Raw genomic sequence first — 25,260 nt, 5'->3', positions numbered from 1 at the left:
CTGTGGGTGGCTGGAAATGTCCGCGCATTTCAGCCAGCCACAAAACGCTTAACGCTTCCTTACAAGAGCCAGGCGGGAGAAGCCCTCGCTTCTTTCTTGTGGAGATGGGCACTTTGCATCACGGGAGCTGCCAAGTGCCTTTACTGCAGACCTGGGCGCTTGGCGGCTCCCACAATGCAAAGTGCCCCGCCGCCCACCCGCTGACCCGGCCTGCGGCTGCTGCTTCTCCAAACTCCGCCACTGGAAGTCTCGGATCGCCTCTGGGGGAAGGCTGAGTGAGAAGCGGAGCGAAGCTTCTCCGCGGCCTCCCGACGCTGCGCAGAGGTTCTGCGCAGCACCGGGAGGCCACGGAGAAGCTTCGCTCCGCTTCTCACTCAGCTTTTCCCCAGAGGCGATCCGAGACTTCAAACAGTGGAGTTTGGAGAAGCAGCAGCCGCAGGCCGGGTCAGCGGGTGGGCGGCGGGGCACTTTGCATCGCGGGAGCTGCCAAGCACCTTTGCTGCAGACCTGGGCGCTTGGCGGCTCCCGCGATGCAAATCCCCCCCCCACCGCCTCGGCCACAAATCCCCCCCCCACCGCTGAGGCTTCGCAAAAGGATGCCCAGCTGAGCCTCACCAGGCATAAACCTCACCGCATGTCACTGAATTGTGGGTAGTTAGAAAGTTGATAAAAATAACAAGGATTAGACAACTTGCAGACCTTAGCCAAAAGTTAGCAATGGAGATGGTCTGCAGCAAATGAAATGTCTATTAGATAACTCCTGGAGTATTCATTAGCCAAGGCTTCAGAATGGGACAGCTATATACCAATAGAACAAATTGTAGAATTATTGCTAAAATGTTGATTAGAGGATATTTCTTATTATTTCACCTTGTCCCGCCTTCTCCTTTAGTGAAAACATATAAAGCTTTCTTAATCCTTTGTTCTTGGTTCTTGGCCTTTTGACCAGGAACCCTTTTCCTTGGAGTACTCCAATAAAAAGCAATCAGAAAACCTGCACCTCGTGTCTGGCGTCCATCATTTGCTTCAGCACCAGGATCAGACCCGAATTGGGGACAACACAATAGTAACAGCAGAAACTGAGGAGAGGAGGAAACAACATTGCAAAAAATGTGGAGAAATGCTCCATGACAAGGCAGTGTAGTAGAATAGTTAAGAGGTTAATTCAGAAGTTCTAATTTACATTATAATTCAGCTAGGAAGCTACTTCAGTGAATTGTAGTTGTCTAAATGCTTTTATTTTTGTTAGCTATGGGTGATTCATCTCCTGCTACTTATATATTTACTTTCATCTGTCTAAGTAATCAAAAGCAACTATATTTTATTATGGTCTGGCTGTAAACCTCAATTACCCTTTAGAATCTCTTATCCCTGTGACTTTTAGAGAAAAAAACCCCTTGAAATCATATTCTGTTTATGTTGTTAACAGTCCCCAAACGTGCCTTTGGCATGGGGATTTTCAGGTTTATGAACTTTATGTAATATTTGTGTGTTTTTTTCTTTATTGAAATTTCCCTCTTCAACAAGATTTGGAAAATTCCAGGAAGGAAAATGAGTGTCATGAATGAAAACATATAAAAGTTATACAGGACACTGAACATCAAGTTCATAGAACAGAAAAAGAGAAACAATAACAAACAGAAAATTAATCTTGAGTTTACCAATTGGCATGACTTCTTTGATGCATCCAAACTGCTCCTGAATGAGAAGGGGACTGCTGTAGTAACGGCTGAAACCTTTGGGCTAGAAAGTAAGAGAAAGGAAATGAAGATATGAGATTAGGAAAATTAAAGGCACTGGGTACACACATTTAAATTTAAAGACAAAAAGGCATTTCAGAGCCCATTCATTCACTTAGTATCTGCTCTAATTCTTACAACAACTGCACTTTTCCCAACAATCATGAAAATACTCTCTGCATTTGTAGAGCAATACTGAGAAAAAATTAATTCAGATTTTTTTAGAAATTCAGAAAGTTTAGAAATTCTTACTTACTTTAAAGTATATATCTACAGGTTTACATTATAAAAAGAATATTTGAATAAGGCTATTACAATAATACAGATGGCATTTGCACATTAAGGTGTTGTAAGAGAAGTGTTGAGATGGAGCCTTCATGGAAAGGAACTAGTAGGACTTTTGTTCTGATTCAGAAGGAAACCAGGAAACCACATTTGCTTTTCTGCTGAATTTAGGGCACAGTCCAGAATTTAGAGGGCCCTTGGTCAAGGTAGCTTTAACTGATCCTCCTCAGTATTACTGTCCACTTATTTGCCTTTTGACAAATTTGTGGATTGGAGATCTGCAAACTGTCAAAAAGCAGAGTATAAGACAAGAACAGCAGACTGCTTCACTTCTTCAGTCTTGCCATTGCTTGCAAAGTAAAGAAAGGATGGAAATAGCCAAAAACACAGTAAGGAGGCCCCAGAAGATTATAGAAATCAGCAACACAGTCCTTGCAGAAAGAAGAATGTACAAAATGAAAATACTCAATATTATATCTGCCAATAGGGACCTATGCTACGTAAACATAAAGAGACAGGGAATGATTTCTATAACCTTTTAGTAGTGCAAGTATATTTCTTTAACTCAGCTAAATCAAGAAGATTGGAGGGATCTGTTAGACCAACATCTCTTACTGAACCTTATTTCCAGGTTTATTCAATAGTTATATTGGCTTACCAATTTGCCCATGCATCGTTGCTGTCCTGTGCTTTCTGCACATTTGTGGTGAATGCTCAGTTTGCATGCCTTACAGCGTAATCCATGTTTAGCATTTGTCCCTGTCAAAGGCACAGATACAATCAATAGTTTCCATATGCTCACCAAATGACATGGCATACATATTCAAATGAGATTCAACTTCTCTGCACTGCAAAACTTCCAGTTATTTTAAGTAAATGGAATCTGTTTCATTTTTACATATATGGTGAAGTGAGTCTGGAAAAACCTATTTGATCTGCAAATAATTGCATCTCAAGTATATGAGAAAGCAGAATTGTACATATGTAAATGATAAAAATCATTTTTAAAAATGAATTTTTAAAAAAGATTTTAACCCAACATTTATTATTTTTATGAATAATTCAAGATGGTAAACATACCTAATACTCCTTCCTCCTCCTATTTTTTCCCACAACAAAAATTCTGTGAGAAGCTGGAATGAGACAGAATGACTGACCCAAAGTCTATCTGCTGGCTTTTCATGCTTAAGCAGGACTAGAGATCACAGTCTCATGTGTCATCTTTCCCCTTTAAAAACAGAAATGTATGAAATATTGCAAGGGTTTGGCAGCCTGTAAGAGATCCCATGGCTTTACCGGTGCAAAAGAATGCAGTGAGAAATAAGGTTCCAGATGGCATTTGGTGCAGTGGGCATGATGGCAAGCAGGATCAGATGGGTAGGGCCAGGTCACAGAGCTAACTGTAAATATAATTTACAGTTGAAGTTTGTTCATGTGACTGTGGAGTACTGCAGCAGCCAGTACTATTGGTTATAAATCTGTTTGTTTTACTTATCATAACTTAGAGCGGTTACTAAACAAATGCATATTAAGCAGGGACTTTGCATGAAATACAAATACAATAAAAATGCAGATCTAGTCTCCACTCTCTCTTACAATAAAGATATTTACAGAAATGCTTCCCTGAAATATTTTTGCCATATATCTTGTAACATTGATTAAGATCTAGCAATGGGACCTGGTTAGTAAAGGGGAGAATATCAGGTCCAAATCCTCATCATTTAAATAGACAAAACTGCTGAAATAAATAAAATTGGTTCCAGAACAGTAACTCTTGTGCATCACTAGTTTCTCACTCAATCCAATAGGAAGATGAATGATTTCTCAATTTCTTGACATACATTTTCCTGTAATCTCCACTTGCATTTCCTATAGATTTGTATGCAACAAACATCCTGCACATATAACTCTGATCAGGTTAGGGTACTGTCTTTCTGCCCAAGCATTGCCTATTCTAACAGATTAACAGAGTTGGAAGGGACCTTATAGGTCATCTGGTCCACCCCAGCCCACTACTCAAGCAGGAGACCTTACACATTTCTGACAAATGGCACTCCAATTTCTTCTTGAAAATCTCAAGTGATGAAGCTCCCACAACTTCCGAGGGCAAGCTATTAGTTGACTGTTCTCATTGTCAGAAGGTTCCTCCTTATTTCTAGGCTGAATCTGCTTGCTCAGTTTCCATCCATTATTCCTTGTCTGGCCTTCAGGTGTTTTGGAAAATAGCTTGACCCCCGCCTCCTCTGTGGCAGCCCCTCAAATATTGGAACACTGCTATCATATCTCCCATGGTACTTCTCTTCACTAGACTAGCCATGCCTAGTTCCTGTAACGATTCTTCATATGTTTTCGTCTTCAGTCACCTAATCATCCTGGTTGCTCTCCTCTGCACTTTTTCTAGAATCTCAATATCTTTTTTATAGTGTGGTGACCAAAACTGGATGTAGTACTCTAGGTGTGGTCTTACTAGTTTTTATAGAGTGATATTAGTACCTCACTTGATCTTTATTGTATCCCTCTGTTAATGCAATTTAAGAGTGCATTGGCTTTTTTGGCCACTGCTGAACACTGCTGGCTCATATTTAGCTGGTTGTCCACTAGCCTCCAAGATCCCTCTCACAGACACTGCTATTAAGTCTGGTTTCATCCAGTTTAGAAGTGTCCTTTTGGTTTTTCTTACCTAAGTATAGGACTTCACTTTTCTTTACTTTGAATTTCATTTTGTTAGATAGGACTCAGTATTCAAGTCTGTCAAGATCCTGAGTTTGTCTTCTAGAGTGTTAGCTATTCCTGCCAGCTTAGTATCATCCGCAAATAGAAGGGGTAAATTCCCCTTCTATTCCCTCATCTAAGTCGTTTATGAAGATATTGAAGAGTACTGATCCTAAGACGGAACCTTGTGGTAACTCACTGCTTACTTCTCTCCATGTAGATTGAGATAAAATCTCCAAAATTTACATAATTGTTTTGTCACAAAAAGAACCAGCAAAAAGAAACAAACTCATGGAACAGGTGACTGACACTACTGTGGCATGCAGTATATGTTCCATGTGTGTGCTTATGCCCAAAGAACATCAAAATTATACATGTATTAAATGTAAACTATGTGTACTGCTAGAAGAAAAAGTAAGGAATCTAAAGGCAACTCTAGCCCAACTCCAACCTATACAAGAAAACTATGCCCAAATTGAACCATATAATGAACAAATAACTCCCAGAGGATTTGACCCTGATAATAAACCCCTAGAGGAAGATAAATGGAGGTATGTCACACAAAGAAGGAAACCCAAAGAAAAAACAGCATACATCTAAGCCAATCTAACCTAACCAGAAGCAGCCCTGTTAAAACTGGGCAATTGATTTCTCCCCCTAGATTAAAATATGCAGGCCCACTCAAAGAAAACATGCAGATACCTAGAAAAGAGACATCATCAAATACCCCTTAAAAAGTCACATCAACAAATACAGCTGAGATAAACAAAAAAGCACCGCAGACTGCACACCCTAAAAAAGGAAGGTGAGTGTTGGTGATAGGAGATTCTATTCTCAAAGGAACAGAACCAGCCATCTGTAAACCAGGCATACAATCTAGAGAGTTATGTTAGAGAGTTATAATCTTGACAAACTTGAACATTGGGCACTATCTAACAAAATGAAGTTCAATGGTGAAAAAAGTAAGGTTTTACATTTAGGCAAGAAAAACAAAATGCACAGGTACAGTATAGGTGGTACCTTGATCAATAGTAGTAACTGTGAGAGGGATCTTGGAATCCTAGTGGACAACCATTTAAATATGAGCCAGCAGTGTGCAGCAGCTGCCAAAAAAGCCAACACAGTTCTAGACTACATAAACAGAGGGATAGAATCAAGATCACGTGAAGTGTTAATACCACTTTATAATGCCTTGGTAAGGCCACACTTGAATGCTGCATTCAGTTTTGGTCACCACGATGTAGAAAAGGTGTGGAGACTCTAGAAAGAGTGCAGAGAAGAGCAAGAAAGATGATTAGGGGAATGGAGGCTAAAACATATGAAGAATGGTTGCAAGTATGTCTAGTTTAATGAAAAGAAGGACTAGGGGAGACATGATAGCAATGTTCCAATATATCAGGGGTTGCCACAAAGAAGAGGGTCAAACTATTCTCCAAAGCACCTGAGGGTAGAACAAGAAGCAATGGGTGGAAACTAATCAAGGAGAGAAGCAACTTAGAACTGAGGAGAAATTTCCTGACAGAACAATCAATCAGTGGAACAGCTTGCCTCCAGAAGTTGTGAATTGAATTGAATTGAATACATTTATAGGCCGCCCAATCCCGAAGGACTTGGGCGGCTTACAGAAAACAAACTGCAAAAAAATAAACAATTAAAACAGAGAAACAGTTTAAAAACCACATCATACATCCACTCTGGTCAGGGCTGTACCTCAATCATGAGGTCAACAGCCCCAGGCCTGTCAGAAAAGCCAGGTTTTGATAGCCTTTCATAAGGCCATGAGAGTGGGTAGGGTCCGGATCTCTGGGGGTAGTTCATTCCATAGGGTCGGAATGGCTACAGAGAAGGCCCTCCCCCGGGGAGCCGCCAGCTGACATTGTCTGGCTGACGGCACCTGGAGAAGGCCCACCCTGTGCGATCTTATCGGCCGTTGGGAGATATGCGGCAGAAGACGGTCTCGCAGATATCCAGGTCCTAGGCCATGTAGGGCTTTAAAGGTAATAACCAGCACCTTGAATCGTGTTTGGAGACCGATAGGAAGCCAGTGCAGCTTCGGGAGGATAGGTGTAACATGGGTGTATCGTGGTACACCCAGTATCGCTTGCGCGGCTGCATTCTGGACTAATTGTAGTCTCTGAACACTTTTCAGGGGCAGCCCCATGTAGAGCGCATTACAGTAGTCAAATCTTGAGGTGACGAGGGCGTGAGTGACCGCTTGAAGTGCCTCCCGATCCAAATAGGGCCGCAACTGGTACACCAGGCGAACCTGGGCAAAGGCCCCCCTGATCACAGCCGAGTAGTGATGTTCTAATGTCAGCTGCGGATCCAGGAGGACTCCCAAGTTGTGGACCCTCTCTGAGGGGTGTAAATTTTCAACCCCCAGGCTTAAGGATGGACTATCTGGGCTGTCCTTGGGGGGCAGCATCCATAGCCACTCGGTCTTGTCAGGATTGAGTGCAAGTTTGTTCACTCCCATCCAGACCCTGACAGCTTCCAGGCACTGGTACATCACTTCCACCGCTACGCTGAGCTGGCACGGGGTGGAGAGATACAGCTGTGTATCATCCACATATTGATGGTATTTGATCCCGTGCCGACGAATGATCTCACCAGTGGCTTCATGTAGATATTGAATAGGAGGGGGGACAAGACTGAGTTCTGCAGCACCCCATATTTAAGGGGCCTAGGGGTCGACCTTTGCCCTCCAACCAACACCGACTGTGACCTGTCAGAGAGGTAAGAGGAGAACCACTGTAAGATGGTGCCTCCCACTCCCACCTCTTCCAGCCGTTGCAGAAGGATACCATGGTCGATGGTATTGAAGGCCGCTGAGAGGTCAAGGAGCACCAGGATAGAGGAATGTCCTCTATCCCTGGCCTGCCAGAGATCATCGGTCAGCGCGACCAAAGCGGTTTCAGTGCAGTATTCAGGCCTGAAACCAGACTGAAAGGAGTCAAGATAATCTGCTTCATCCAAGGTCTGTCGGCGTTGAAGGGCCACCACCTTCTCAACAACCTTCTCTAAAAAAGGGAGGTTGGAGACCGGATGATAGTTCCTAAGAATAGTTGGGTCCAGAGAAGGCTTCTTGAGGAGGGGTCTTACCACTGCTTCCTTCAGAGGTTGCGGGAAAGATCCCTCCTGCAAAGAAGTGTTCATGATCGTCTGGAGCCAGCCTCATGTTACCTCCCTGCTGGTCGAGACCAGCCAGAAGGGACATGGGTCCAGTAAGCAGGTGGAGGCACTCATCGCTCCCATGGCCTTGTCCACTTCCTCAGGGGTGACAAGCTGGAACTCACTCCAGGAAATCTGATCAAGACCCTCCCTCGGCATCTCCGCTGGTATTGTCCAAGTGGAGTCAAGGTCTGCCCGAATCTGAGTGATTTTGTCTGACAGAAACTGAGCGAATTCCTCAGCCCTTCCCTGTAAGGGTTCCCCCACGTCCTCCCCTTTCAGGAGGGAGCAGGTTATCCTAAACAGGGTGGCTGGGCAGGATTCTGCGGACGCAATAAGAGCGGAAAAATGTGCACATTTTGCCACCCGTATCACTACTAAATAAGTCCTAACGAAGGCTCTTAATAGTGTTCGGTCACATTCGGAGTTGCTAGCTCTCCAGCATCGCTCTAGGCATCTCTTTTGGTGCTTCATCTCCTGGAGTTCCTGGGTAAACCAAGGTGCCCTCCTGGATCCACTGCCGTGGAGAGACCGCAAAGGGGCAATCCGATCCATCGCCCCAGTTGCCGCTGTATTCCAGGCGACGACCAGGGACTCTATCATATTGTGGGCAAGGGAGTCAGGTATCTCCCCAAGCTCCTTCTGAAATCCCAGCGGGTCCATCAGGTGCCTGAGGCGGAACCATTTAATCGGTTCCACCTCCCTGCAGTGGGGGAGTAGCTTCCGAAAGTCAAGCCTCAGCAGGGAGTGATCTGACCATGACAAGGGCGAGATCTCTATTCCCTTTAGTACAAGATCAGGTCTCCACTGCCCCGAGAGAAATACAAGGTCGAGCGTGTGTCCCGCTCTATGAGTCGGACCCTGAATTACCTGGGTCAAGTCCATGGTTGTCATGGAAGCCATGAACTCCTGAGCCCCATCAGAGTGTTCTCCTAGAGATGGCAGGTTGAAGTCCCCCAGTACTATCAGTCTGGGGAACTCAACTGCCAATCCGGCTACTGACTCTACGAGCACAGGCAGGGCTGTTGCGACGCAGCTGGGAGGTAGGTACATCAGAAACAAGCCCACTTGAATCCCTAGGTCCAACTTCAAGAGAAGAGACTCACACCCCACAATCTTTGGAGCAGGGATCCTGCGAGGAGCTAATGACCCTCGAATAATAACTGCCACTCCCCCACCCCTTTCTCTGGTGTCGCGGTTGGTGGAGCACCTGGAACCCTTCTGGGCACATTTCTGAGAGGGGACTCCTCCCTCATGGCCCAGCCAGGTTTCAGTAATACATGCCAGGTCTGCCCCCTCGTCAAGTATTAAGTCCCGGACGAGGGGAGCTTTATGGATCACAGACCTGGCATTTAGCAACAACAACCTGAGACCAGAGCCCTGACTTCTCTTGCCACCAGGTCCTTGAGTTGAGCTTTCAGGACCAGAACAAGGGATTGCTGTGACGTAGCGAGCCCTCCTTCCCCGGTAATGGCTAGCCCTGTAGCTCTCATCATGTCTGCCCCTCCCGGTCGTAACCGGAATGCTCCGACCCGCCCCCATCCCCGTAGACCCTTCTGCCTCTCCCATGGCCCCCATTCTTCCCGGCAGGCCCCGCATATCATTCATTCTAGGACGAGAGGCGAGTCTGGGCCCCCTTCCACTTCTGCCTATGCACTCAGTGGAGGGGGCACCAGGCTGCACTCTCAGTCCTCTCATATATGCCACACAAGCACTCTCTCAAGCATACCCCACTGTAATCATTAAAACATATAAAATACAATAATACAATAATATAATTTAAAAGTGAGTTCATTCATTTTCATTCATACAGCACACACTCCACCAGCAGAATTTACACAGATCTTAATTCCGCTTGAGTGGATCAGCGCAAGTTCAGATATCCAGAACTAATGATGGTGCAGAAGGGCGAATTCCTCAATCTCTCTTCCCTCCTGTGGGTCCGGAAAAGTGCAAAAAGGGGCAAAAAGGGCTGGAAGTCTTTAAGATGTTGGATAGCCATTTGTCTGAAATGGTATAGGGTTTCCTACCAAGGGGTTGGACGAGAAGACCTCCAAGGTCCCTTCCAACTCTGCTATTGTATTATTGTAATTGTTGTAAATTTATATAGCTCACACATAGGAGACCTAGGGTGGCTTCCAATGCTTCAACCTAGTGAAGCACCCAAATTGAACATCACATCCAATACTCAATATAGTTTAACATCACAGAGTATGTTAAAAGATAACCCTCAAGACAATCTCCATGACCACCATAATTCAAATTAATGAACTGGTATATGCTATAGACATTTTATATAATTCTGAAGATGTTTGTTTAAATGATTTTTAAAAACCAGCAATACATATTCCCCTGGGAAACTGAAGTTGGAGGCTAATCTCAAGGCAGATCAATCGTTAGTCAGATGGTGGAATTACTTGCTGTTACTTGTCTCAGCTTCTGCCAACCTAGCAGTTCGAAAGCATGTAAAAATTTAAGTAGAAAAATAGGGACCACCTTTGGTAGGTAACACGTTTCTATGTGTCTTCGGCATTTAGTCATGCCGGCCACATAACCATGGTGACGTCTTCAGACAGTGCTGGAACTTTGGCTTTGAAATGGAGATGAGCATCACCCCCTAGAATCATGAATGACTAGCACATATGTGCGAGGGGAACCTTTCCCTTTCCCTTTAAGACTTGGTTATTGAAAAAATACAAGGGAATGACTCCATTGGATGCCCTAGAGATTGCTAAACAAAGGGTCACAGCACTGGCTAGCAGGTTAAGGAGATAAATTAGATAAACAGAGGCCAAGAAGATTTTAAATGCCCTGTTCTCCAAAGAACCATCCAAAGCAAAGCCACCAAAAGCAGAAATTTAATAGTACTGGAAAAACATTTGAGAGAAAGAAGACACATAACATCAATGCAAGGTGGGGGCAGGACCAAAGAGAAGACCACAACAATCTCCCAGAACAGAAACTAGTCACCATCATAATAGCAGACATCCAATAGCAGATCAAAAATATAAACAGGTAGACTTACAGTAATATATGAATGTCTAGTACACAGATAAACCAGCTAGTAGTATCAGGCTCAGACCCAAACTGACTGATACAAGGAAGGACAGTGTCAAGCTTCAAAAGGTGTTTTTTTTTGCTGTTGAAACCATTATCACTTCTCAAGTTGCCAACAAACTATGGTGGGAGAGAAGGGATAGATGGAATGTTGAGTCAACATCTAGAAAGCAGCTTTGCAAACCAAGGACACTGCAACAGGTGTTTACCAGAGCCAAAATACTTTCTTACAACCATACCAGGAGACTCCATTGGACAATGTGACCTGGTCTAATAGGGTAAGGGAGAACCTGAATTTTAAGTAGGTGGGTTGGCACAGGAAATGGTTAGATCTGGTTTTGCCCACATCTTTGATGAAATGTTGTAGTCAATGAAGTTTTGCATTAAGAGATTGGATAGGGGGGAGCTTGAAGAGACTGTGGAAGACACACACAGATGGCAAAAAGAGAGTAAAAACCTAGGGGTAGGCTGAAGAGATCATGGAAGGCAAGCATGGATGGCAGAAAGGGAGCAGAAAGCTGGAGGAGAACTTGCATGGGAGGCATGGGCAGGCAGTTCAGGGCTCAGGCAGCAGAAAGCTAGACCATGGCCCATTGTATGGGGGGAGGAAGCTGGGTGAGGAGATCGAGGAAGGCAGGTACCTGTAGGCTGTGGCGACCATGTGGTCGAGGCAAGCAAGTGAGCAAGAGAGCCAGAGATCAGCAGCAGCTATGGTGCAGGTGTCACTCTAGGCACTGGTCAAGGCAGGCAAAGCAAGATAAGGAGTGGCTAGGAGAGGTGGGGAAGATGGAATGGGATGGGGCCAGCCAGTGGTGTGATCAGATAGTTCTCCAAACTTCACAAAAAGTTAACAACAGGTTCACTTGAACTGGTGTGAACCGGCTGAAAAGACAAAAGATAAGTAAGACTGATGGGGTGAAACTACCAGCAGGCCACATAGCAAATATGAAGAATAGCCACAAGTATTTTTGTATCCCACAGTCACATGAAACCATGACAAGGAGGCAAGAAAGAAAGCAACATTCAAGTACAATCAAAAAATAAGATAAATTCTAAAAAGCTATTTACACCATCAACATGTATTTTATTTTTTATTAATTTATTACATTTTATGCCACACATTTAACCGATGCAGTGATTCTGAGTAGCTTACAATATAATAAAAGGGTATAAAAAGGAATAAAAACAAAGCAATTAAAATTATGAGAATTTAAATAGCTAAAAGCAAAATTTCTAACTAAAATGGTTTGACTGAGATTGGACATATCAGTCAGGGTTCCAAGTAACACCCCTAATGAAAGAAGACTACGAGGCTTGAGTTTCCTCTATTTCATTAGAGATGTCATATTGGCACATCTGGGAAAACCTGAATCTGAAAGTTTCCAGGTTTTCCCCACCCAAACAAAGTCCCTGCACAACACTCACATGTCCATCACATGGTCCAATCAAGCACGGTGCCAACTGGAGATGCCTTCCAGTCATGCCACTCCAGATGCAGGTCCTTGACTCTCTGAGAAAGGAATGTTATTTTGACTATATCAACCTCACTACATACAATTCCCCCTTGTCAGGCGTCTCATTCAGTATCCAAGAAAGAAAACCCCCAACTCCATTTGAGTAGAGATAAAGGTACTTTTACTAGACATGAAATGAAAGCAGCTAAAGAAAAGCAAGATCCGAGACAAAAAGCATGAACGTGTACATATTAAATGTTTACCCAGAGCCCTCCCCCCAATTACCCCAACCCAATGTCCAATCTGCAACTCCCAAAGATATCATGTGGGGTGCATCTTCAAGTGGCCTCATTCCGTTGGTATGCAGAGATAGCTGATCTTGACCAAAGCAAAACACCATCAGCATGCGCAGAAGATGATGAGACCAAAACTCTCTTCATGAATCCAGCACCTGCAATTCCCCCCCAAAAAATACCACAAGTCCCCTCCCCTCCCAGTTACTATGGCAGCCAATAGCAAACAAGCAAAGTAGAGGCTGACATTCGACCCTCCGGCCAAGAGGACATCATCCCTGGAGAAAAAGATAAAACAGACAACAACAATAACAAAACATATCACAATTAGGGTTTATCAGGATATCTAGAATGGAACTTTTGCAAGAGTTTAGGAGCTCTGACATCGGACTTATTCAACCACAGCATGGGAAAGAGGGAAATGTTTCCAGGCCACTAAATACTGTATTCTCCCCTATGTTTCTTGGAATTGAGGATCTCCTTAACCTCAAAATGTTGTTTACCTTCAATAAGGAGGGGAACAGGGGGTGGGTGTTGAGGTGAATGCATTAAAGACATATGTTCTGGTTTTAGTAAGTTCATATGGAACATGGGATGGATTCTCCTAAGGGTTTTTGGCAATTCAAAGTGCACTGTGACAGGATTCACAATTTTAACAATGGGGAAAGGACCCACATATTTAGGACCAAGTTTTTTCAATTTCTGGGTAGTCTGAAGAAACTTAGTGGACAAGAACACCCTATCCCCAACCTGATATTGTTTTGGCTTTGATCTTTTTTTATCAGCTTGTTTTTTGTGTGCTTGGTGAGCCGCGTCTAAGGCTTTACGAGTCATAGGCCAGAAATGTTGAAACTGATCACACCAGTCAGACAAAGTTCTGTGGTTTCTCCCGAGGCAATTCAGGAATAGGTATAAAATCCTGCCCAAACACTACCTTAAAAGGGGTCATTTCAGTACTGCTGTGTACCAAATTGTTGTATGCTACCTCTGCATAGGACAAGAAGTCAATCCAATTATCCTGTTGATAATTGGCATAGCATCTAAGATAATGCTCTAGAACCAAGTTAGCCCTTTCACAAGCCCCATTTGTCTGCAGATGGTGGGCAGAGCTTAGACTTTGGGCAGAGCCTATTAACTTCAGGAACTCCTTCCAGAAAAGGGGGGTGAATGGGACCCCCCCATCTGAAATAATGCGTTCAGGAATTGCAGGTAACCTATACACGTGAAAAATAAAGTTTAGCCAGTGTTTTTGCCAATGGAATCTTGGAACAGGAAACAAAATGCACTTGCTTGGAAAACAAATCTGTGATCACCCAGATGACAGTATTTCCCAGGCTTTCTGGTAACTCGACAATAAAATCCATCAATAACTCCTTCTACAGTGCACCAGGTCGGGTGATACTTTGAAGTAGTCCTTGAGGTTTTCCTTGAGGTTGGTGGTCTCTTTGCCGTTGCACAAATGGGACAACTAGCAATGTAGGATTCTATGTCTTTTTTCAGAGAAGGCCACCAGAACTGTGTTTTAACCAAATGCAATGTCTTCACGAAACCAAAATGCCCAGACATTTTTGAATCATGGGCCTGTTGGAGGACAATGCTTTTTAGCCTAAAAGGAACATATAGCTTGACAAAGCCATCTTGCGTGGTGCACTCATCGGAGTGTAATTTGAACCATTCATCAGATGCAAGGCTTTCCCTAAGCCTTTTCGTCAAATCAGTGGGCACCTCTAATCCATTTTCCCCTGGCTCCTGGTGACCACCAGAGCAGTTAGGTGTCTGGTGGGAATGACTGGATGAATCACCACTGATCTGGCACTGTTGATTTGTGGTAGCCTGGACAAGGCATCAGCCATAAAGTTCTTTCCCCCATGTATGTATTTTAGTGTAAAGTGAAATCAGTTAAAATGTTATGCCTAGTGAACTTATTTAGGCGACAGTTTCCGTGATGTTTTTAACGCTTCAAGGTTTTTATGAAAACCTCTTTGAGGTCCCAATACTCTTTCGGGATTCTTTTTTCTCCCTCAATTTTTCTCATGCGAAAAAGCTGCTAAGTCTGTTACAGCACTGGCTAGGTGGGAAATCTTTCCCTCCCCCTCTGTCAGCTTTGCCAAATGGATGCATAACCATCCCTTCCACCAGTTCACCTGAGGGTTCCATTTCCACAGCCAAAGTAATCCCAGTATGAGGGGCCTGTCCATCCCTGGTGCCACGATGAAACTCAGGTATTCTTGGTGGTTCCCCATCCACAGATCCACCAGTTCGGTTACAAAATGCCCCCCCCCCACAACTGACCCACCGAACTGGCAAAAGGCAATAGGTACTTTCATAGTTCTCAATCTTAAACCCATTTTTTCCACCATCTCATGGCTAATTAGGCATCAGGTGCAGCGAGAATCTAAAAGGGTCAACATCTTTCCCTTGGCACCAGTCGAGGGTACTATTAATTCTATTGGGATAGTCATGGGGCCTGATTGGAGACTTACCAAGGGATCATGTTCAGAGTTGGTTTCATTTTCTCCCAAAGAAGGAGAGGGTTCCTTCTCCTCCTGGCCTGGAGGAAGGATATCAGCAACTTCCACACCTTTCAGGGTGATTTCACGGCATTTCCCTGGCTGCTGATCGGGTTTCTTCCCTCCAGCTGAAGATAGTTTTGGGCAAAGCAGTGTAGCAGTTAGCAGCCCAATGTCCCTCTTTTCCACATCGGAAACACTCAGTTGATCTCAGCTTGGCTGCAGATCCCCCTTTTTCTGCTCTTGGTGCCTCTTTCGGTGTAGCGTGTGTGTGTCTTTGTTCTGGCTACTGCCTCCATGGTATTGATTTCTGGCTAGGTCAATCTCCTCATCAGCTCTCAACACTTAACAGCATTGCAGGGCACAGGCGGCCCTCCTGTTCACACATTGTTGTTAAGGCCATTCATATAGCTGTCCATCAATGCCTCCTGGGGTCACCCCCACATATGCACAGACAGCTCACAAAGCTCCTGAGTGTATTCTACCACTCCCCTGGATTAAAGTTTTTTATCCTGGTTCTTGCCTTCCAATTTGCAAGGGGGTCATCAAAGTATTTCCTCAGGGCCATCATAAACAGGTAATCCCTCAGCAGGGGGGAATCATTGTTATGTAAGGCCACCATCCAGGCAGCAGCTTTGCCCTCCAATGCCATAGTAATACTTCTACTTTGGCAACCTCCAATGGGAAATCCTCCCCATACTCTTGCATGTAATTCCAAACCTGAACTAAAAAAACACCCAGCTCTTTGGGATCTCCTTCATACTTTACTCCAAGAGGAGGAATCTTTGGAATTTGATGCCTTCCTGGGGCTACCCCCCCCCCCCCCGTAAGAGCTTGAATGACTGCTGCTGCTGTGGCTGGGACTCCTCCATCTTGAACAACTTCAGTAGCAGCTCCCAGGGCTGTTTCGGGGTTAGCCAAATCATCTGCTCCACCTTCCACCTGCTCGGCTAATCCAATCTCCCTTTCAACCAGACCTTCGTGGAAATTGCGTTTTTCCCAGGCTTCTTGTAAAAGGTGCAAAGCCTGGGTCATCATGAGATCCTCTCTTTCAGCTTCCTGCCAGGCAGCCTCTGGTCCCCAGCGTAGAGTAGTCACAACCTCTGCCACCGTTTCCTCAGGATTACTCACCTGTCCCACTCCCAGTGACCATCTGGGCCAGACTGATTTTTCTTCCAGATTCAGTTTGGCCATCAGTTCCATTTCCAATGAAAAGGATCCAGGAGCTCCCATGTCCTCCTGGTTGCTGCAGGGGTTAGACATGTTGATGCACTCCCCACGGAAGCTTTGAACTCCAGGATGAGTGTGAAGGCAGATCTTGCTTAATGTCAGGTGTGTCTCATTCAGTATCCAAGAAAGAAAACCCCCAATTCCATTTGAGTAGAGATAGGTAGTTTTACTAGACATGAAATGAAAACAGCTAAAGAAAAGCAAGATCTGAGACAAAAAAGGCACAAGAGTGTACATAGGAAACGTTTACCCAGAGCCCTCTCCCCAATTACCCCAACCCAATGTCCAATCTGCAACTCCCAAAGGTGTCATGTGGGGTGCATCTTCAAGTGGCCTCATTCCATTGGTATGCAGAGATGGTTTACCTTGACCAAACCTAAACACAAGCCATCAGCATGTGCAGAAAATGGTGAGACCAAAACTCCCATCATGAATCTCCTCTAGCACCTGCAATTCCCCTCCCAAATACCACAAGCCCCCCACCCTCTCCATTACTATGGCAGCTGATAGCAAGCAAGAGACACCCCCTCCCAGTTTCCCACAGCAATAAATGTGGTAGGCCTGAAGGCCCAATGCCAAAGATGGCTTCCAGGCCTGACAGACCTCCTCCCCACACATCAGAAGACCATGTCCTGCAACGAGAATAACACAGGGGGTTAACATCAAAGTCCTAACTACCTCCCCCCAGGGGGACCCTTTGATTTGTCAGGATATTTTTCATGGAATTGCTTAACTAGCCTATTGCTTCAGACAAATGAATTTTCCAATGAACTAAAAATTGTAAATAACCCCTATATAATCTGGAATCCAATTCATTTTATTTCATAATGGGTTTCCCCTTGTAGTACTATAGGCATAAGAGGTGCCTAGGTTTGAGGTCTCAAGCAAGACCCAAGAGCTGGTTTCAGCAAGCTGCAATGAAATACAGGCTGTACTTTCCCTATAATGCGGAGGAGGCTAAGCTGAAGTGTCACTGGGTTAATTACTTTCACTATTGGAAACGGACCTAAAATTTAGGTCCCAGCTTTTTGCTAGGCAGTCTTAATCATGTGTATTTAGTTGACAGAAAAATCCTATCTCCAATACAGAAGGGGAATTGAAGAGATTGGTCTTTGTCTTCCTGCTTTTTGTACTTCTCAGCAGCTTCTGCCAGTGCTTTTTTTGTATTCTCCCATCCCCTCTTTAGCGACTCCATCCATTCGGCCAAAATCATGGAGGAGGGGGGGTCTCTAGGCAGTTCAGGCATGGGGACAAACTTCATGCCACTGGTAACCTAGAAGGGGTTAATTCCATGCTGCTATGCATGGTATTGTTATACGCCACTTCTGCAAAAGGCAACTCTGTGCTTGGATGAAAAGCCGAGCTGAGTCCTTGTGTAGATCCAATGGAGCTCTCAGGAACTCTCTCCAAAACTTTGCACTGAATTTGACTCCTCGATCTGAGATGATCCATTGGGCTATTCTGAGCAGTCAGTAAATTTGTCAGTAAATGAACGTCTTAGCCAGCTTCTTCGCAGAAGGCAGCCCAAGGTAAGCAGTAAAGTGAGCTTGCTTGGAAAATAAGTCTATCACTGTCGAAAATACTGTTTTACTTCCTCTATTTGGGAGTTCTACAATAAAATCCATTGGAATTTCTTCCCAAGGTCTGCTGGGGCTTGCCACTTGTTAAAGGAGTCCAGGGGTTTTTCCTGGTCTCATCTTAATGGCAGCACAGGTGGAAAAATCTTTCAAATAGACTTCTACATCAGCTTTCATCTTTGGCCATCAGAACTGCCTCCTAGCCAAGTGTAGGATTTTCAAGAATCCAAAGTGACTGGCCATCCTTGAGTCATGGCTGCATTGCAGCACCTCCAGCCTCAAGCTTGCAGGGACATATAGTTTGGATCCCTTTCAGGCTAGCCCCTCCCTCATGGTCAGGATGTCCCTGTTGCATGTGAGCCAGGAAGTGCAGTTTTTAGTGCAGCTGTCAGCTTGTCCTGGATAGGGTTGAGTGGCCATCTGGATTGGCTCTGGTGGTGACTGCACTGTTTGCTGTGGGGAGGGGGGAATGATGGCATGGATGACTTCCTCCCTGCGGCTGTCAAATTGTGGCTTTCTTGACAGGGCATTAGTTAACAGGATTTTTCCTGCCAGGATGTACTTTAGCTCAAATTTGAAGTGCCTGAGGAATTGTGCCCAGCAAACTTGCTTGGAGACAGCTTCTTAGGGGTTTACAGAGCCTTGAAGTTTTTGTGATAGTCCAGACCTTGAAAGGCTCCTTCCCCCACTTCCAAAAAATCCCTCCATGTGAAGAAGTCCCACCGGGGACTTCTTTCCCCCAAATGGCCCACCTTCTCTCAGTGTCAGTGAACTTTTTGGACACATAGGCACAGGGCAGGAGTTATCCTTGGGGGTACTTTTGTAGGAGCACTGCTGCCAGTTATATCTCTAGTGTCTGCTTGGATGATGACTGTCACTCTGGATCTGGATGCTGAAGGATCGGCTCCTGGGTGAACAGTTGTTTTAAATGCTCAAAGGCATTGCAAAAATGTTCAAAAGTTCAAAGGCTTTTTGACAGTCTATTGTCCATGAGAGTGGCTGGTTTACCTTCTGCGTTGTAGGAGGAGACCCAGTCTTGACCAGCTCTGTTAGGGATAGGGCAACTTCTGCAAATGCCAGGATAAACTGCCTGTCAGGTTTCTGAAAGATGCCCTAATTAATCATGAACCTTGAGCCATTTTTTTAAAAAAAATCCAGTCATTTATTAGGAACACCATTTCGTCATCACCCCATTACAGTTAGATCTGACCTCATTTAAATTATGACTGAACTTTGCCCCTGTTTCTTCCCTCCCCTCAGTCTATGTCATAAACCACTTTCTCCAATGAGGTGTATGCCTCACAAGCCTGCTGTAGTTATCTGAGATCCCACTCTAGCCAAAGGTATGCGTGGAATGCACCACCACCTCTTTCCTCACCATGGCAACTTTATGAGTTGACATTCGGCTTCTCTCACTTTCCGAAAGTGACCTGTGCAAAGCAAAAACAATTTGAGTAAAGGTATAGGATTTAATGTTGCACCCCCCCCCCAGGCTTGTTTAGATTTTCTGCATGGAATTTTGCTATAAGGCAAAGCCTGGATATTTCTACTCTTTATCCAAGATGCCTCTGACAAGGGGTAGCCCTTCCACCTGATTAAATATTGGAGTTGTCTCCTGTGCCACCTCGAATCAAGGATTTGTTGTACTTCATAATGAGTTTGGCCCCCTATGACCACAGGGTCCAGAGGCTCCTGTGGTAGTGGTTTCAGGGTCAATCCGACCATGGATCTTAAGAGGCTACTATGGAATACTGGATATATCTTTCCTAGCAGTCAGGGCAGTTTTAATTGCACTGTGATTGGGTTGATGATCTTTACTATGGAGAATGGTTCCATAGACAGTTTCTTGCTAGGGAGTTTTAACCTCAAATATTTTGTGGAGAGATAGACCTTCTCTCCCTCCTGGAATAGCCATTGTGGAGCTCAGTGTTTATCTGCCTGTTTCTTTATAGGTTTGTGCTGCTTTAGCTAGTGCTTTTTTTACATTCTCCCAAGTTGCTTTCAGTATTGACATCCAATCAGTCAAGCTGACTGAGGAGGGTTGAATCCCTTGGATACTCAGGCATTGGGACAAAGTCCATGCCGCTCACTACTTTGAACAGTGTTAGTCCTGTGCTAATGTGAATAGCATTATTGATGCAATCTCAGCAAAAGACAGGAGGTCTGTCCAATTGGACTGCTGTTAGTTCACATAGCACCTCAGGTACTGCTCTACCATGGCATTCAGTCTCTCTGCCCGCCCCATTAGTGCTTAGGTGAAAAGCTAAGCTAAGGTCCTGGGATGATCCAATGGACTATAGGAACTCCCTCCAGAACTTAGCCGTGAACTGAACACTTCTGTGATAATTCTTCGAGGTACTCGATGCAGGCAGTTGATGTGCTTCAGAAACAGTTTGGCCAGCTGGTGAGCTGAGGGTAGTCTGCTGCAGGGTATGAAGTGTGCCTGTTTAGAGAACAGGTCTATTACAGTCCAAATCACAGTGTTCCCCCCCACTTTTCAGTAACTCTACTATAAAGTCCATTGCAATATTCTCCCATGGCCTTGTTGGCTCTGTTGCAGCAGTCTGGGTGTCTGTGTTCCCAGTTGTCTCTTCATTGTGGCACAGATAGTGCAACTTTTCACATCTTTCTTTAAGCTGGGCCACCAGAACTGCCTTTGTGCTAAAGGCAAAAATTGTTAGGAACCCAAAGTGGCCTGCCGGTTTGGTGTCGTGGCTCCTCTGGATAATTAGGGTGCATAGGGATTTTGATACGTAGAGTTTCATTCCCTTCCATGCAAGGTCATCTCTTTTTGTCAAGATGTGTTCCAGGGAACCAGGGATCTACTAGCAGTTTGGTTTTGAGTCTCCTGATTTGGTTGCTTTCTGGTTAGTCTTGGCAGTCATGGCATTGTCATCTGGTGGTCACTTGGGCAGCTATTTGAGTAGGGGGAATGATGGCATCACTACCTTCTCCCATTTGCATTTGTACTGGGGCATGTGGGAGAGGGTATCTGCTAGAAAGTTCCTCTCCCCTGGAATGTGCTTTAGTAAAAAGTTGAAACAGTTGAAGTATTGAGCCCAGTGGACTTGTTTGGGTGATAGTTTTCATGGGATCCTGAGGGCCTCCAGATTTTTGTGTTCAGTCCAGATTTCAAATGGTTTCTGGCCTCCTTCCAGTGGGTGTCACCAGGTTAGTGGTGCCCATCTGACCATGAAAGCCTCCTTTTCCCATGTGGCCCATTGTCTCTGTGTGTCTGTGAGCTTGCAGGCAGTGTAGGCATGGGGAAGTAGGTATCCTTGGCTGTTTCTTTGGAATAGCACTGCTCCCACTGCCACATCACTGGCGTCTGCTTGGATAATGAAGGGTTGCTTGGGGTCAGGATGCTTCAGCACAGGTTGCTTTGCAAACATTTCTTTTAGTGTTTCAAATGCCTCTTGGCAGGTTAGGTCTCACTGTAGAGGTTGTCCTGGGTGGTGTTTCATTCCTGGGCTCCCTATCTTTAGGAGGTCCATCATGAGTTTGGCAATCTTCGCAAAGGAGGGGATGAATTACCAGTAGAACTTTGTGAACCCTAGGAAGCTTTGTAGCTGTCTGAAGACTTTGTACTTTGGCTGGGTCCATCTCTATTCCCTCATTTGACACTCAGTAACCCAGATAGTCTAGCCGTGCATAGTGGAATTCACATTTTGATAGCTTGATGTACAGGTTGGCTGCTAGACGTTTTTCAAGTACCTGTCAGACCAGGGGTATGTGGTCGTTAATGGTCTCTGTGTAGATGAGGATGTCATTCAGGTAGACGAGGACCCCCTTGTAGAGGTGCTCATGCAGCAACTCATTTATTAACTGCATGGACACTGCTGCGGCTCCCTGCAATCCGAAAGGCATCACTTTGAATTTCCCTAGGGGGCAGTTAAATGCTGCTTTCAACTCATCTCCTTCCCAGATGTGTACTTGGTAGTATGCTTCCCTGAGGTCTAGTTTGGTGAAAGCTTTTCCCCTGGTCAGGTAAGATAGCATGTCCTTCATGATGGGGAAAAGTTCATATGCACACTGCATTGATTCCTCTAAAGTCCACACACAATCTCATCTTGTTTTTTTCTTTGAAGAGGACTGGCACTGCGCCCCATGGCTTGGCAGGCTCAATGAACCCCTGTGCTAGGTTTTTATCTATGTATTTGCATATTTCTTGCATTTCCTGGGGCATCATGGCTTGAGTAGTTTTGCCACGGGAATTATTTCAATGGTGCAATCTACCTCACGTTGGGGAGGGGGAAGAATGTCGCACTGGGTCTCACCTGCGAGGTCCTAATATTCCCTTGGGATCTGTGAAGTGTCTGGGTTTTGTTCACCAATTGTTCTGGTGGGCTCTTTTGTGGGGGAGTTCCCTGCCTGGGTGTTGTTTCTACTTGCTAGTGTGGAAGCATTTGGGATCTCTTTTCTATCCTAAGTCTACAGATACCCCCTTGCCACCCACTTGTCTAGCCAGGAGAGTCACAGTATGACTGCACTTGTCATTTTGGGGGCTATTACAAATCAAATTAGTACCCAGTGATCTGCTAGCTCTAGTCTCACTGGTTCAGTCAGGTGAGTGATTTACCTCTCTCTTTCTCTGGTGGCTTTCTCATGCCAGTACAACATACTCCACAGTCGACTTTTATTGATACTCAGAACCACTCAGAGAGTTGGTTCAGAATGTCAGAGTATCATCTGGGCAATCTGCTTGTCCAGGGTTGTTCTGAAAAAATGCACTAACAGGGAGAGACTGGTAGTACCTCAGTGAGACAGACAGAAAAAATGTGGGCTCTGAAGAACCTCATGGAAATTCTGGCTGACAAACCCATGCTGGGGATTTTTGGATCAGAACTTTTCTGAAGGAAAAGTGAAGGAGCTGCATTTCATTAGACCCAGAGGAACACAACTGGTTCCTTGCTAGTCAGAGATTAGCTCTCTGAATCGACGTCGGGGGAGGCAGCATTGTAAAATGGCTGCTACAAAGCTGAAGCATCTGAACTAAGCATTGATCAGGAACAGTGTTTGGAAGGAATGTTGAGACCTGATGAGAAGATTTAAATAACCAATTGACACAAATCAGAATTTGGAAAAGGCAAAAATATTCTGAGTAGAAAATATCATTAACGGACAGATTGGGATTTTGGTGAAAAGGAAAGAAAGAAGGAAAAAAATTGTGGTTTAAATCATTACACCCAAAGAGAACTGCTGCCTTTAAACAATTTGTAGACAAAAATGAGAATTGGCGGCTTCCAGTTGGGTGGGGTCTGTGGGAGTTTCTTGTTTTTAACAGCTCCGGAATATTGGCTGCGTTAAACTGTCTAAACAGCATCCATCAACTGTTTGGCAGTTTGATTACCTCTTCTTCGGGCTTAGAAGAAGAAGGCGAGTAAAACCATGTTTGGGCAGCGCTCCAACTAACCCCCCCAGACTATAAATCTGGAACGGGAGGGGGGGGCACCCGGCAGCATAGTAAATCTCTGTGTCAAGAATTTCTTCTGCTTTTTGCTGCAGAATGAAGGACTTCACCCACCCTCAGCACAAAGATTGATTTATTGCTGATTCCAAAACGGGCAGAACTAATACTCGTGAACGACTAATTGTATGTATAAATCTTTAGCTTCATTTTTAAAGAATTCCTTCTGACAATTGTTTGCTAGAAAGACATACAAAATGGCACCAAGCAGCTTTGTAGGAGGGGGTCGGGCTTTGACAACATTTTTATGGAGCTCAGAACATTTAAAGATCAGGAAGTGATTTATTATCAAACTAAATATCAATTGCGGTATAATCAGCTTGCCTGGACTTACTAATTGGCTAAAGAAGATTAAACCTGGAATGGCTTCTAAGCAAAAGTCCCCCCCACTAACACATACAAAAGTGCAGGAAGCTCTCTTGCACCCACTACTAAATTACAGTCACTACTCCCCCCTTACTTCTGCAGGGGAGCCCCTGACCAGAGAAATTTTGCAAAAAGAATTAGTTGAAGCTTTTAAAAATCATTCAGATGCGATGGAAGTTAAAATTAAGGAAGAGATATCTGCTGCTCAAAAAGAACTGTCTGAAGAGTTTATGACTCGGAACCAGAGAATTAGAGACGATATTCTGGTGGCTTTTAACTGCCTTTTGGGCTACGTCTCAGGAATTGAAGAAAGATTAGAAGATCTTAGTGACTCTAATATTAATCTGGCAACGAAAATGGATGTGGTTCAACAAAAGGTTGGCGATGCAGAAAATGAAATTATAATGTTACAGTATAGACAAATTGAATTTGCCTTAAGGATAAGAGGCCTCCAAGAGAAAAATCAAGAAAATTTGAAGCAGATCCTCTCAGAAGCCTTTGATCAATTGATGGGAAGGCCAGGAGGGAATTATGAATGGCAAATTGAAAAGGTTTATCGTGTCAACTCCTGGCTTTCCAGACAAAGGCAACTACCAAGAGACATTGTGCTGTACTTTGCTACTAGAGACATGAGGAACACGATACTGTGAGAGTCTTACAAAACTAAACTTCAAATTGGGGGACAGGAGGTGACTGTTTTGAAGGAGATGCCACCTAAAATGTTGAGATCAAGAAAAGACTATGCTTTTTTAGTCGAAGAGCTTAAAAATCGTCAGTTACAGTTCAGATGGGAAGCGCCAGCCGGACTTGCACTCACCTATCTGGGGCAAAGATACTGTCTTAATTCAGTATGGAAGGCTCGAGATTTCTACAATAACATATTGGAGGCTGGACATCCCCCCCCCTTCCTGGACCCAGAGAAAGAGAACAAGAAGGACAGGATAGACATCAAACCACTCAAGTATCAACAAGGTTGGATCAACTTCCCCTCTCAGAGGTACAAGGAGCCAAGGAACAAAGACAAACCCGTGTGATTACCAGACAAATGGAACAAGAATTAGGTCTCAGTTTAGAAGCAGTGGGAGGAGCCAGGCCAAAGATTAAATTTCAGGATGTCCAGATGGCTCTTAAAAAGCTTCAGGGAGCTAAAGATGACAACTAAGTTCCTAAGTTGGAACGTTAATGGTTTAAATTCTCCACAGAAAAGGAAGAAAATAAATCACTATCTTAAACAATTCAAGAATGACATAATTTGCTTGCAAGAGACTCATATTAGATCAACTGATCAAAAATACTTGATTAATACAAGACTTGGACAACACTTTATAGCTTCTGCTCCAGAGAAGAAAAATGGTATAGTTATCTACTTAAGAAAGGACATGAAAGCTGAATTAATTAA

At 44.4% G+C, this 25,260-nt stretch overlaps 1 protein-coding gene across 1 annotated transcript in view; it reads right to left on the bottom strand.

The window, feature by feature from the left end:
* STAC (SH3 and cysteine rich domain) overlaps nt 1–25,260 on the bottom strand; it is a 247,224-nt gene that overhangs the window by 100,993 nt on the left and 120,971 nt on the right. Inside the window, exons 3-4 of the mRNA XM_087713018.1 lie at nt 2,683–2,783; nt 1,662–1,743 (exon numbers count right to left, since the gene is read on the bottom strand). Of these exons, the coding sequence (XP_087569144.1) occupies nt 1,662–1,743; nt 2,683–2,783 (183 nt within the window). The remainder of the gene's footprint in view (nt 1–1,661; nt 1,744–2,682; nt 2,784–25,260) is intronic.

This window comes from Thamnophis sirtalis, unplaced genomic scaffold (genome assembly GCF_051295495.1).
Source record: "Thamnophis sirtalis isolate CommonGarterSnake01/CBP01778 unplaced genomic scaffold, rThaSir2_p1.2 scaffold_4, whole genome shotgun sequence".
In the NCBI taxonomy this organism is placed as follows: domain Eukaryota; kingdom Metazoa; phylum Chordata; class Lepidosauria; order Squamata; family Natricidae; genus Thamnophis; species Thamnophis sirtalis.
Note: the sequence above shows the minus strand (reverse complement) of the source record. Positions and strands in the feature narration are given on the sequence as shown.